Below are 13,971 nucleotides of genomic sequence, written 5' to 3'. Positions count from 1 at the left end.
CCTTCTTGCTTCCTATTGTTGAAGAGCATTTTGGGGATGGCGATTGCATCTTTCAACATGATGGGGTACCTGTTCATAGGGTACGGCCTGTGTCGCAGTAGTTACACGACAATAACATCCCTGTAATGGACAGGCCTGCACAGCATCCTGAATTCTACAGAACATCTTTGGGATTTTTTGGAACGACGACTTTGTGCTGGTCCTCACTGACCGACATCGATAACTCTCCTCGGTGCAACAGTCCGTGAAGAATGTGCTGCCATTCCCCAAGAAACCTTCCAGCTCCTGATTGAACATGTGCCTGCGAGGGTGGAAGCTGTCATCAAGGTAACAGGTGGGCCAACACCATACTCAGTTCCAGCATTACTGATGGAGGGTGCCACAAACTTGTAAGTCATTTTCAGCCAAGTGACCGGATACTTTTGATCATATAGTGTATGTTGGAGCTAAATGAATTTGAACGTGGATTAATTGTTGGTACTCATATGGTAAGCCAACCGAGGCAGCCAAAACCTTTGGTGTTTCAAGAGGCACCATATCAAAGATTTGAACCACATCCAAGGAAACTGGAGAAATGTCATCTGCTAAGTCTTAATCATAGTAAAGTACATGTTGAGTGATCATGGCACGTGATCATTGAAGAGGATTGTGACAAAAAATAAGAAGATGAAAGCTGTAAAAGTTGCTGTAGAACTGAATGTCACACTTTCTAACCCTGTCAGTGCCAAACAGAACATGAAGGGAACTCCATAAGCTGGAAATTACAGGGTGACCTGGAATTTCGAAAGCACTCACCAATGGTGCAAATGCTTGTAACAGGAAAATGTGGTGCTGAAGTCTTAAAACCTGGACTATGGATCAGTGGAAAATCCTTGATGGAATGTAGCAATATTATGAGGAAGAAAGTTGCTACTTACTATATAGTGAGGAAGAAAGTTGCTACTTACTATATAGTGCAGATGCTGAGTCACAGATAGGCAAACAAAAAGATACTCTCACATTTATAACTTTTGGCCATTAAGGCCTTTGTCAACCATAGATAGAGTAATTTGGTCGGATGGGTCTTTTTTCTCACTGTTCCCAACTTGTGGCTGAGTTCACATCCCAAGACTGACACGTGGCGGAGATTCGATGATAGTTTGGGCAGCCATATTGTGATATTCCGCAGGGCCCACAAGTACTATGCAAGGTCGCATACTGGTTTATGTGGGGAGGTCCATCCCTCAGTAGAATGTCTGTTCTGCTCCAATTCACACAACTCGTATCATCCAGGACTGCTTTTGTGAACATGAGGATGAATTGTCACATCCATTCTGGTCATCGCAGTCATCAGATCTCAATATTATTCAGCCTTTGGAGAGAAGGGTGCATGATCACTATTCACCTCCATCATCATTCCGTGGACTTGCTCCTATTTTTCAGGTAGAATCGTAAAAAAATTCCCTTGAATACCAGAGAGGACGTGTATTCATCCATTCTGAGATAACTGGAAATTGTTTTGAATGCCAACGGGATTCTTCCATGTGAAGTCAACCAATAAAAATATAAATTGGAATCTTGTTACTTTAGGAATTTGTAATTTAATTAAAGATTTTTGGACATTAAAAATATTTTTTGGTCATTTTGAGGTATTAATTTTTAAAGTTTCTGAAATTTTGTAATTTTTGCCATGTTTTGAAACTTTAGAGCACCATATCCCAAAAAGTATTTGATGTACAGGCCAGAAATATATACAGATTGTTTCAGTTTATTACAGGCTTTAAAAATTTATTATAGGCTTTAGAAATGTGTGCTGTTTGACAAAATTCATCAAAATGCTACAGTTTCCTAAAAAAAACTTAAATTTTGAAAATTTCCACACTGGAATGTTTTTTTGTTTTGAAAAAATGTATGCCAATAATTCAATATTTTTGAATGTGCGTGCCAAATTTCATGATGGTATTCCAAAGGGAATATATGGAATAAATTTTATTTGACTGCTATTCGTATTGTCAAATGTATCTCAACTGCACATAGTTTGGAAGCTGGTTCATTACAGTATTACTAAAATGAAATTATTGAGTCCTAATTAAGCATACTCTAGTTTGCCATTTAAAATCTGTACTAAACTATGTCATATAAAACATAAATAACGTAAGAGATAGTATGCAGTTTTCACTTTATATAACTTTTAATTTACTGTAGTTCGTATTTGCAGAGCAACAGAGGTGTGGTGTGGTGTGTGTGTGTGTGTGTGTGTGTGTGTGTGTAACAAGTGAAACAAAAACAATCACTTCTATTGACAGTAATTCAGTTCAGTAGAGATGAATTGAGATAAAACTAGCAGAGCACTGCTGAGTGTATAGGACCAGCTTGTTGTGTGCGTGTGTAACTCGTTAAGAACATCTCCTCAGGGGATAAAGTAGCACAAAAGAACAGGCATCATGATTTAAAGTGCTTAATCGCCGAACATGACAAGTATTAAGCACAGCCAATGAAGTGGAATGTTGCAATTGTTGTATTCCGACATGAGCGGTTCACTGTTTTATTGGGAAATAAAGCATTTTAACTCTTTGTAACACTGGCAGATATGTGCCACTTTGTCACGTGAGGATGTTCATATAGAATGAAACCATTGGGTGTTATGCACATAAAATAAAAGACCAAATAACTTTCTTAACATTCGAATTAATCAGTTGTTGAAGCACAACATGATCAATTGTTTCAGTGGGGTAAAGCATGTATTCATCAGTCACTTCTATGTGACAAAGAATGAGGATGCAGCATAAAAAATGAACTTGACTAACAGATTTTATAAAGCCATAACAGTCACTGGCATGCAGAAGTATCATGCATTTATTCGTAGGAGCTGAGACAAATGTAAAGCAGAAATTGTTTTCAATTTTAATGATTTTGATGTTCATAAAATTCATGTGTCCAGATGCTGCAGCTTGTGAACAGATTACAGGACTTGTTGCTTGTGCCTTTGACAACAAATGGTGGATGTCTTCTTTGCTATCCAGAGATGAAAAAGTAAAAGTAAACCTTATATTTGTACATCCTTGTGGACCAGCTCTTTATTTTTCATACTTAAGAAGACCAGATAAATTGACTACAATAAAAAAATTCATACTTTGTAAATTAAATCCTGCAACAGTCACTGGAAGGACGTATAGACTTTCAGATGAAGAGCTGCAAAAAGGCTTAGATTATATTGTAAAAGAGCGTCTTGTTACAACGATAACCTGTCATTATCGTTTGGGAGAACTGGGTTATGTTATTACAAAGAAAACAGCAATGTAGGATCTTACACTGTAATAAGATTGTTAGTGGATAACCATAACATCTTTCTTGTTGAAGATGAGTAAAAAATTTTTCTTTGCAATGTTCTCAAACAACATGTTTCTAAATAATAACAGCTACATGATTGCTGAATTAATAATGTTAATGTATTTGTGAAACAAAGGCATAAATGAGTAAATTATTCATAGACTTCTTTGGGCGTGAGTTATGGTGTGTGCTAAAATATCTTCACAGTCAACATGGTAAGGACCAAATGTGAATTTAAATTTAAGTGTATGATTCAAATAATGTAATCAATTGGTTGTCACTCAATCAAAAATTATGATTTGACAGTCTTATTTGGTTTCTGACATATTACTTCTCAGTAACAAGTTCAAAGCCCTACAGACTATGCAGTAGGTGTTGCGCTGACCTGTTAAGTGAAATTTATTTTAATATGTTCCACTGGAACACCATTGTTGTGTACATAGTTCCACGTAGTCAGCGCGTACACAACTCTCCCACTAGAGCGCGCCCCACTAAGCACAAGAGCGCAGGCGCAGCACTCATCCATCTCCGCACTACGAGATGGCGCTGCCATAGAGACGGACCAAATTCTGCTTCCGCCGATCCGCATATTAATAGGTAACGCAGCCAATGAGATTGCTGCTAACGTAGAACCTTTTCTCCTCGCGGATCACACTCGCGCAGTGATATATGAACGCGCGAGGTATTATAACGAGTGTACAGACCTCCGATTAGGCAGTCTGCATTTGTCTGCAACAGTCTGTACTAGTTCTAGATTTGTCTGTACCAGTCTAGTCAAGTTTCAGTCTGTGCCCAATAAGATTACCATATTCCTGTACATAGCCATGAAGATAAATGTATAGACACTTTTGTCAAGTATCAGAGATATATGTGAGAATAAGATTAACGTACCAATACCAAAGGAACTTCAGATTGTCAATTGTAAATAGCATCCAGAACCAAGTTAAGTAATTTTTATGCTTTTTATTATTTTAATAAATGTGTGTGAAAATTAATCAAGTTCTGTTTAAAGTTGGTCACCGTCACTCTGCTATTCTAAGCGTGCAAGTGGGATTTCTATCGTCTGTCCTAATGGCAGAAGATAAACATGCCACGATAAGACCACGAGACATATTGCTGACTCTCGCCTACTTCGTTAGAGCGACAAGTCAAATAATCTGATGGTGTGTGTACTGAAGGTCTTACAGTATGCACACCACAACCATCATTAAATTTGGCACATACATTAACAAGTAATTTGTGACCAATGTAAATATGTTTTTCAAAACAAAAAAGTTCTGATTTAAAAATTTTCAAAAATCACATAATTGATCATTCAAAAATGAAGGTTTGAAAAATTTTTAATTTGGAATTTTTCATGCAAACAACTACTAGTTCAAATGTACAAAAAATAATGAAAATCTGAGTTGTCAAGAATCAGACTGCTGGCTGATTTCACATGGGCTTACCACTACAACATATTAAGCATGGTAATGCATTAAGATTTTGGTGTTTCCACGGTTTCGTCCAACCCCTGTATGTGCCACTGTGAGCAGTGGTGCTGCATGCGGTTGCCTTCAGTCAGAAAGTGGTTGAGATGGACCTCCATTCACTAGCAGCAGCATTTCCTGTTGACTTTGAAACCAATTATCACTGACAATGTGTTACCTTCATCTCTGGTCCCTGTCGGTTAGAATCTTTTCCGACCTCTGTACTCGTACTGCGTTGCAGGGCCCTGAGTGATACTCCATTCCTTGTGCACACGTTGGGCAATCCATGTTGATATACCAACAAATCGGGCAGCTTTCTTCATGGTGTGGTCAGTTCAAGCATGATAGTTCCTTTCTGCCATTCTGTCACACCTCCATATTGACCCTTCTTACTGCAGTGACTCCATATAATTGAGTTGTGCACATGCGCACGCACGCGTGCACACACACACACACACACACACACACACACACACACACACACACACACACACACATCAGCTTTGTAAACTGCTGGATATCACTATCTTTGCACAAGTCAGTAAGCTACAAAAACTCTGAGTATGTTCAAAATTTTCACAAGTGGCAATACTCGACAATACAACTGCACAAATTATTAGATTTGCTGTGAACGTGATACAATAACTACACACTCTGAATGTCCAAAAATGACTCACTTAGATTTACACATTGTGACTCCCAGGTGCTGACTATCTGAAGCCGTGACCACACAAATATTTATAGTTGTGCACGTTAAACAAACTACGATTTGGTAGAATACTAATCTATTTCATTTCAGATATCAACATAAAAGATGTGAAATTTTAAAGAAGATATAGGTATAACAGGTAGTGAAGTAAGTTTATTTAATCAAGAGCTGTACTACTAGCAAATAGAAAAATTGTCAGTACTTGTTTATGGGAGAGCAGTTTTTAACGTGTGCAGGAATTCTCAGAGTTCATCAAAAAGTTTTGAAAAAGTGAAATTTTCTAATTGTAATAATTAACAAACTAACAAGTTATATAAGCAACTCTAGATATTTTTGGAAATAGAAAAGTTGAAGCTATAAAACTATTGTACCAAATTTTTGAAAGAATTACTTTTTGGAGAGTGGAACATTGTGGAACACAAAAATAACAATAGAAATTGACAAATGGAATAGTACATAAAATGAAAGAAAAGGAAGCAATCACCTGTAGTAGAATGATGTGTCTAACCTGTTTCCTCTCTCTCTCTCTCTCTCTCTCTCTCTCTCTCTCTCTCTCTCTCTCCCCTCCCCCCCCCCCCTCCCTCCCTCCCTCCCTCGTCTCACTCTAGTTTCGTAGTTTATTAGGCAGACAGGATTTAAATGAGATAGCAGCAAACACGAGAAAATACATGGCAAAATATTTACATTTGTATTATTCTTATGGTGAGGAGAATACTGCAGGTATTCATAAAAGTTCCTATTAGCAACCATCACTTGTCACAGGTAGGAAAAAATTCAGAACATAGAGTTGGCCATATTGATAAACATCCCAAACAGTCTAGCCAGTCTCAGGGCGTAGAAAAAAAACTCGTCTTCCACCTTTTTTTAAAATTTATTTACTGACGCAGAGGTTTTGGCACCAGTATTTATCTTTGTGCCTGCAAAGCATGCCTATGTAGCACTACATATATTCGACGGCAGAAGTTAGTTATGGCGGCGCATACCAACATTTTTCAAACTTCCGCTTACTTTGCTCTCGATTCTAAGCCGCAGGCGGTTTTTTGGATTACAAAAACCGGAAAAAAAGTGCGGCTTAGATTCGAATAAATACAATAACCCTTGCAACTGCTCTCACTAATCAACAGTTAGCGTCACTGTGGCCAAAGTTGTGCCCATTTTGGGTGTCTGTGTGATATAGTATGTATGTGTGTGCTTTCATTAGACAAAGAGTAAAAAGCTCGAAAGATAGCATAAATTTTACATAATTTTTGACTGTTTGAAAGAGGAAAAGAAGAACTTTCAAATAAGCTTTTCAATCTGGAAGCAAACAGTTTACATCATAATTGAATTCTGACATTTACATGACTTGCAGGTATACTATAAGGGGCAGTCAAATGAAAACGAGACATGTGGAAAAAAATAAGTAAATTGTTTATTATTTCAAAAGTAATTCCTATAACTGTTAATAAATTTATCTCGCTGTAAGATAAAATGGTCAATGCCTTCACGGAAAAATGTTCGCGGTTGCCTATGGAACCTCGATAGTACCCAACCGTGCCCGTCTTCATCCAAAGCAAATCGACAGCCACGAAATTCTTTCTTCATAACTACATAAATGTTGAAATCACATGGGAAGAGATTGGGATTATATAGAGGATGTGTAAGGGCTTCCCAGTGAAATTTTTGCAGCATAGTCAAACAACCTGCCAACAAAATGACTGGCCAGATGTCGCCGAGGTTGTTTCAGATATGTTGCAGAAGTTTCTCCCAATGCAGTTCCCATATTCTTGGAGTCCTGACAAAAGATGTCAGTGGCCGTGGATTCACTTTGGATGAAGAAGGGTATCTCTGTGCACAGTTGTAATTCCAAAGGTAATTGCAAACATTTTTCCGTGAAGGTGGTTACCATCTTGTATCATTGTAATATAAATGTACTAACAATTATGGCCGTTACTTTTGAAGTAATAAATAGTTTACTTACTTTTCACCATCTATCTGATTTTCATTTGACTGTCCCTTATAAATCATAGACATTCTGTAAATAAAATGTTTCTATAAGAACAAACTATACTATTGTCATCAGCAATGGGCTACCATAAGTTTTCCCAAGTGCAGTTCCCTGATATTTCCCCAATTTCCAGACAAGTTTTAGCATTTTTCTGACAAATTTTGAGAGCAAAAGGATAAGTTAAGATATAAATCGACGATCTGTCTTTGCAGCTGTGGTACAAGAAACAATAGTTCAGTGAGGAAATATCTAAAAGAACCTTGCGAGCGGATGGCGTTTTCTGATGTGAGCCAAAATCTCAAGTTCTAACATCAACATCTTTTGTAATGAACTGTTTTTAGATGGCAAAAGCAAGCCAATGGTGTATGTGTTTTATTAATACCACTGATATTTTGTTTCAATAAAACAAAACACATTTGGTGGCAAAAATACGCATTTACATGGAGTCACAAGGTGGATTTAAAATACCTTCACTGTTTTCAGAAATAAAGAAGTGTATAAGGGGGAAAAATTATGTAAAGCAACACTGTAGGTGACCAGCAGTAAAATTTTGGTTCTACTATGTTCGTTATTGTCAGTTATTACCCACTGTGTTATATCTATCATGAGGGGCGTTTGAAACGTCCGTGCAAAAATAAAAACTACTTACGTGTTTGGGGTAAACCTTTTTTATTTTTCGACATAGTCTCCTTATTAGACTTATAAACTTCGTCCAACGCTGTTCTAATTTGTTGATCCCTTCCGAATAATAGGAATTGTCAAAATCTGAATAATAGCTATTAGTTGCTGCAATCACCTCCTCATTTGAATAAAATCTTTGTCCTGCCAGTCATTTCTTCATATTGGGGAACAAAGTGTATTCTGAGGGAGCCAAGTCTCGAGAATAGGGGGGATGTGAAATGAGTTGGAATCCTATTTCCATTAATTTTGCAACCACAACTGCTGAGGTGTGTGCTGGTGCATTGTCGTGATGGAAAAGGACTTTTTTGCGGTCCAGTCACCGGCGTTTCTCTTGCTGCTCGGTTTTCAAAGGTCCAGTAACGATAAATAATATTCACCTGTAATAGTTTTACCCTTTTCCAGGTAGTCGATGATGATTATCCCTTGTGAATCCCAAAAGACAGTCACCATAACCTTTCCAGCCAAAGGAATGGTCTTCCCCTTTTTTGGTGCAGATTCTCCCTTGGTAACCTGTTGTTTAGATTGTTGTTTTATCTCAGGAGTATAGTAATGTATCCATGTTTCATCCACAGTGACAAAACAATGCTTAAAGTCCTGCGGATTCTTCTTGAACAGCTGCAACAATCCTTGCAACACTTCACATGATTCTGTATTTGGTCAAGCATGAGCAGTCGCAGAACCCATCTTGTGGTTAGCTTTCTCATGTCCAAATGTTTATACAAAATATTATGTACCCATTCATTCGAGATGCCCACAGTACTAGCAATCTCACGCACCTTAACTTTTCTGCCATCCATCACCATATCATGGATTTTATCAATGGTTTCTGGAGTTGTAACCTCCACAGGGCGTCCAGAATGTTCAGCAGCACTTTTGCCCATATGACCACTCCGAAAATTTTGAAACCACTTATTAACTGTTCTAATCAAAGGTGCAGAGTCACCGTAATGTTTAGCAAGCTTCTCTTTAGTCCCCTGAGGTGTTTTGCCTTTCATAAAGTAATGTTTAATCACCACTCGAAATTCTTTTTCGTCCAGTTTTTGGCAATCACTCGACGTCCTTGTTTCATGCGAATGCCAAACACAAAGAAATAGACCAATCTGGCTGAAACTTGGTGTGCGTTTCTTTCCAAAGATGCTACTAAGTAAACATGACCTTGATACACGCCGGTGGTGCCATCTCTTAGGCTTTGCACGAACTTTCCAAATGCCTCTCGTATTTTACAGGTGTCGTGCAATTTTTCTTTCGAGAAATATATGAACACATAGCATACAAACTGCAAGCAACTGACACAATTTTCTTCTTCTTATTGTCCATACTTTCTAACATATAAACTACTTTTGAAGTGCCAAAATGTACTAGACCAAAAAAGTCTATAAAACGCCACACTGTACAAAGTAATTGTGGTGAGACAGTCGCAATTCCTGAAATCCAGCACCTATGGCCTCCTGCTTGCTGAGGAGCACCACAGTCCTGGGTCCATGGATAAATCATGAAAATCCGCAGCATTATGGCACACACAGATAGATGCAGCCAGTGGGCAGATTGGTGAGACCAGATCTGACAGGCAGGACCTGCACATTAGTGAGAACCGAACGGCTTCAGATCGGCAAATCGGCAAGCCCGATCCGTTACAGATACCCACAGAAATGGTCTGTGGCTTTGGCCCGTTGTGGAAATCCACTCTTGTGGATGAGACTGCGGTGATCGATCCGTGCAACAGATAACTTGTTCAAATATTTTGAGAATCAATAATAATGTAGATAGGTAGCAACTCACCGTAAAGAGGATTGCTGAGCCGCAGACAGGCTCATAGAAAAGTCGATCTCACACTAACAATTAAATTTTCAAGCATAGCTTTTGTCAGAAAATGGGAGCGCACACACACACATTCACACAATCGCTCATGACTGCCGTCTTCGGTCACTGTACCTACAATCTCTGATAATCATATCCGAACAAACCACTCCTCATGCCTCCCCGCCTCTCGTCGGCAGCTACTAGGCTGGCGGCAAGAAGAGGTGGCAGCACTGACTGCGAGCTGATGGGGGTGGTAGGAAGGAGAGAGCTGGAATGAGATTTTCACTCTGCAGCGGAGTGTGTGCTCATATGAAACTTCCTGGCAGATTAAAACAGTGTGCCCGACCGAGACTCGAACTTGGGACCTTTGCCTTTCGCGGGCAAGTGCTCTACCGTCTGAGCTACCCAAGCACGACTCTCACCCCGTCCTCATTGAGTTACTTCTGCCAGTACCTCGTCTCCTACCCTCCAAACTTTACAGAAGGTCTCCTGCGAACATCTGTCGTGCTTCGGTAGCTCAGATGGTAGAGTTCTTGCCCGCGAAAGGCAAAGGTCCCGAGTTCGAGTCTCGGTCCAGCACACAGTTTTTATCTGCCAGGAAGTTTCATATCAGCATACACTCCGCTGCAGACTGAAAATCTCATTCTGGAAACATCCTCCAGGCTGTGGCTAAGCCATGTCTCCGCAGTATGCTTTCTTTCAGGAGTGCTAGTTCTGCAAGGTTCGCAAGAGAGCTTCTGTAAAGTTTGGAAGGTAGGAGACAAGACACTGGCAGAAGTAAAGCTGTGAGGATGGGGCGTGAGTCGTGCTTCGGTAGCTCAGTTGGTAGAGCACTTGCCCGCGAAAGGCAAAGGTCCCGAGTTCGAGTCTCGGTCGGGCACACAGTTTTAATCTGCCAGGAAGTTTCAGGAGAGAGCTGATGGGGATGGTAGGAAGGAGAGTAGCAGTAGTGATGAGGGAGTAGGGAAATGACGCATGTACTCAGCTGCACCCAGTGAGCGATGATGCGTGACACCTCAGTAAATGAACCATTTCATCTACTGAGACAACAACAAGATTTTTCCAGCCTTTTTGTTTTCCAAATGTGCTTGATATTTCCCTGATTTTCCTGATGTGTTTGAAATTCCCTGAGTTCCAGAACCTGTGGCAATCCTAACAGTGAATAATGAAATTCTGCTTGAACAAGAAGTTAGTTGTACAAAATAACTATTGTACAGGGCTATTACAAATGATTGAAGCGATTTCATAAATTCACTGTAGCTCCATTCATTGACATATGGTCACGACACACTACAGATACGTAGAAATACTCATAAAGTTTTGTTCGGCTGAAGCCGCACTTCAGGTTTCTGCCGCCAGAGCACTCGAGAGCGCAGTGGGACAAAATGGCGACAGGAGCCGAGAAAGCGTATGTCGTGCTTGAAATGCACTCACATCAGTCGGTCATAACAGTGCAACGACACTTCAGGACGAAGTTCAACAAAGATCCACCAACTGCTAACTCCATTCGGCAATGGTATGCGCAGTTTAAAGCTTCTGGATGCCTCTGTAAGGGGAAATCAACGGGTCGGCCTGCAGTGAGCGAAGAAACGGTTGAACGCGTGCGGGCAAGTTTCACGCGTAGTCTGTGGAAGTCGACGAATAAAGCAAGCAGGGAGCTAAACGTACCCCAGCCGACGGTTTGGAAAATCTTACAAAAAAGGCTAAAGCAGAAGCCTTACCATTTACAATTGCTACAAGCCCTGACACCCGATGACAAAGTCAAACGCTTTCAATTTTCGGCGCGGTTGCAACAGCTCATGGAAGAGGATGCGTTCAGTGCGAAACTTGTTTTCAGTGATGAAGCAACATTTTTTCTTAATGGTGAAGTGAACAGACACAATGGGCGAATCTGGGCAGTAGAGAATCCTCGCGCATTCGTGCAGCAAATTCGCAATTCACCAAAAGTTAACGTGTTTTGTGCAATCTCACGGTTTAAAGTTTACGGCCCCTTTTTCTTCTGCGAAAAAACGTTACAGGACACGTGTATCTGGACATGCTGGAAAATTGGCTCATGCCACAACTGGAGACCGACAGCGCCGACTTCATCTTTCAACAGGATGGTGCTCCACCGCACTTCCGTCATGATGTTCGGCATTTCTTAAACAGGAGATTGGAAAACCGATGGATCGGTCGTGGTGGAGATCATGATCAGCAATTCATGTCATGGCCTCCATGCTCTCCCGACTTAACCCCATGCGATTTCTTTCTGTGGGGTTATGTGAAAGATTTAGTGTTTAAACCTCCTCTACCAAAAAACGTGCCAGAACTGAGAGCTCGCATCAACGATTCTTTCGAACTCATTGATGGGCACATGCTGCGCCGAGTGTGGGAGGAACTTGATTATCGGCTTGATGTCTGCCGAATCACTAAAGGGGCACATATCGAACATTTGTGAATGCATTATAAAACTTTTTGAGTTTTTGTACGTGTGTGCAAAGCATTGTGAAAATATCTCAAATAATAAAGTTATTGTAGAGCTGTGAAATCGGTTCAATCATTTGTAATAACCCTGTATATGCAGTGTTAATGAAAAGAGGTGAAACAAGGAAGAGAAAATATTGCCATGAGGAGTGCTTTAAGAACAACCCCATGTTGCTCTGTTTCAAGTGGCTGCAATCTCTGTGTGCAGGGTCCACCCGCAGGTGCTGAGCCTGGAAGCCCTGGTCGCCTCCCTGGGGGACGAGGAAGTGGCCACAGTGGACGGTGGCGTGGATCCGGCAGCCTCCGGCGTGGGCGTGACGCTGGTGGCGGGCCACGCGGAGGTGGCCGCTGTGCTGACGCCATTTGTCATCACGGATCTTCCCGGGTAGTGTCGACCCTGACTGATCACTCTGACCACCTCACACTGAGTGAGCTCACTCCACAGTGGCATTGCAAACTAATAAAGGAGCTTTTAAAATCATAAGTGTTAAGAGTTGTCAAGTGGTGGCTTATGATTCTTCCACAACCTTGTCTCTCCACTTGTCCTAAGATCCAAATTTCCATTTTACACACACACACACACACACACACACACACACACACACATACGTACACGGAACGTTATACCGGACGCGCACGCTGGGTGTTTTAGGTGTGTGCGTCCGCTGGCGCGCCGCCGTGATTTTGTAAGCCCGACGCAGCTGCGGGAGGTCAGAACATTTCGCTAGCACTGTGAAAATATTCTAAGTCCAAGCTACTGCATATACTATACAGGGTTATTACAAATGATTGAAGCAATTTCACAGCTCTACAATAACTTTATTATTTGAGATATTTTCACAATGCTTTGCACACACATACAAAAACTCAAAAAGTTTTTTTTGGCATTCACAAATGTTCGATATGTGCCCCTTTAGTGATTCGGCAGACATCAAGCTGATAATCAAGTTCCTCCCACACTCGGCGCAGCATGTCCCCATCAGTGAGTTCGAAAGCATTGTTGCTGCAAGCTCGCAGTTCTGGCACGTTTCTTGGTAGAGGAGGTTTAAACACTGTATCTTTCACATAACCCCACAGAAAGAAATCGCATGGGGTTAAGTTGGGAGAGCGTGGAGGCCATGACATGAAATGCTGATCATGATCTCCACCACGACCAATCCATCGGTTTTTCAATCTCCTGTTTAAGAAATGCCGAACATCACGATGGAAGTGCGGTGCAGCACCATCCTGTTGAAAGATGAAGTCGGCGCTGTCGGTCTCCAGTTGTGGCATGAGCCAATTTTCCAGCATGTCCAGATACACGTGCCCTGTAAAGTTTTTTTCGCAGAAGAAAAAGGGGCCGTAAACTTTAAACCGTGAGATTGCACAAAACACGTTAACTTTTGGTGAATTGCGAATTTGCTGCACGAATGCGTGAGGATTCTCTACCGCCCAGATTCGCACATTGTGTCTGTTCACTTCACCATTAAGAAAAAATGTTGGTTCATCACTGAAAACAAGTTTCGCACTGAACGCATCCTCTTCCACGAGCTGTTGCAACCGCGCCGAAAATT

General features: G+C 40.8%; 1 protein-coding gene across 1 annotated transcript in view; it reads left to right on the top strand.

The window, feature by feature from the left end:
* LOC124552569 (zinc finger protein 2 homolog) overlaps nucleotides 1-12,909 on the top strand; it is an 87,775-nt gene extending 74,866 nt beyond the window's left edge. The window contains exon 12 of the mRNA XM_047126891.1: nucleotides 12,627-12,909. Within this exon, the coding sequence (XP_046982847.1) occupies nucleotides 12,627-12,807 (181 nt within the window). The 3' untranslated portion in view covers nucleotides 12,808-12,909. The remainder of the gene's footprint in view (nucleotides 1-12,626) is intronic.
* The last annotated feature ends 1,062 nt before the right edge of the window (nucleotides 12,910-13,971 follow it).

This window comes from Schistocerca americana, chromosome 10 (assembly GCF_021461395.2).
Source record: "Schistocerca americana isolate TAMUIC-IGC-003095 chromosome 10, iqSchAmer2.1, whole genome shotgun sequence".
Lineage (NCBI taxonomy): Eukaryota > Metazoa > Arthropoda > Insecta > Orthoptera > Acrididae > Schistocerca > Schistocerca americana.
The sequence above is the reverse complement of the archived record's forward strand: the minus strand, read 5'-3'. Positions and strand labels throughout refer to the sequence as shown.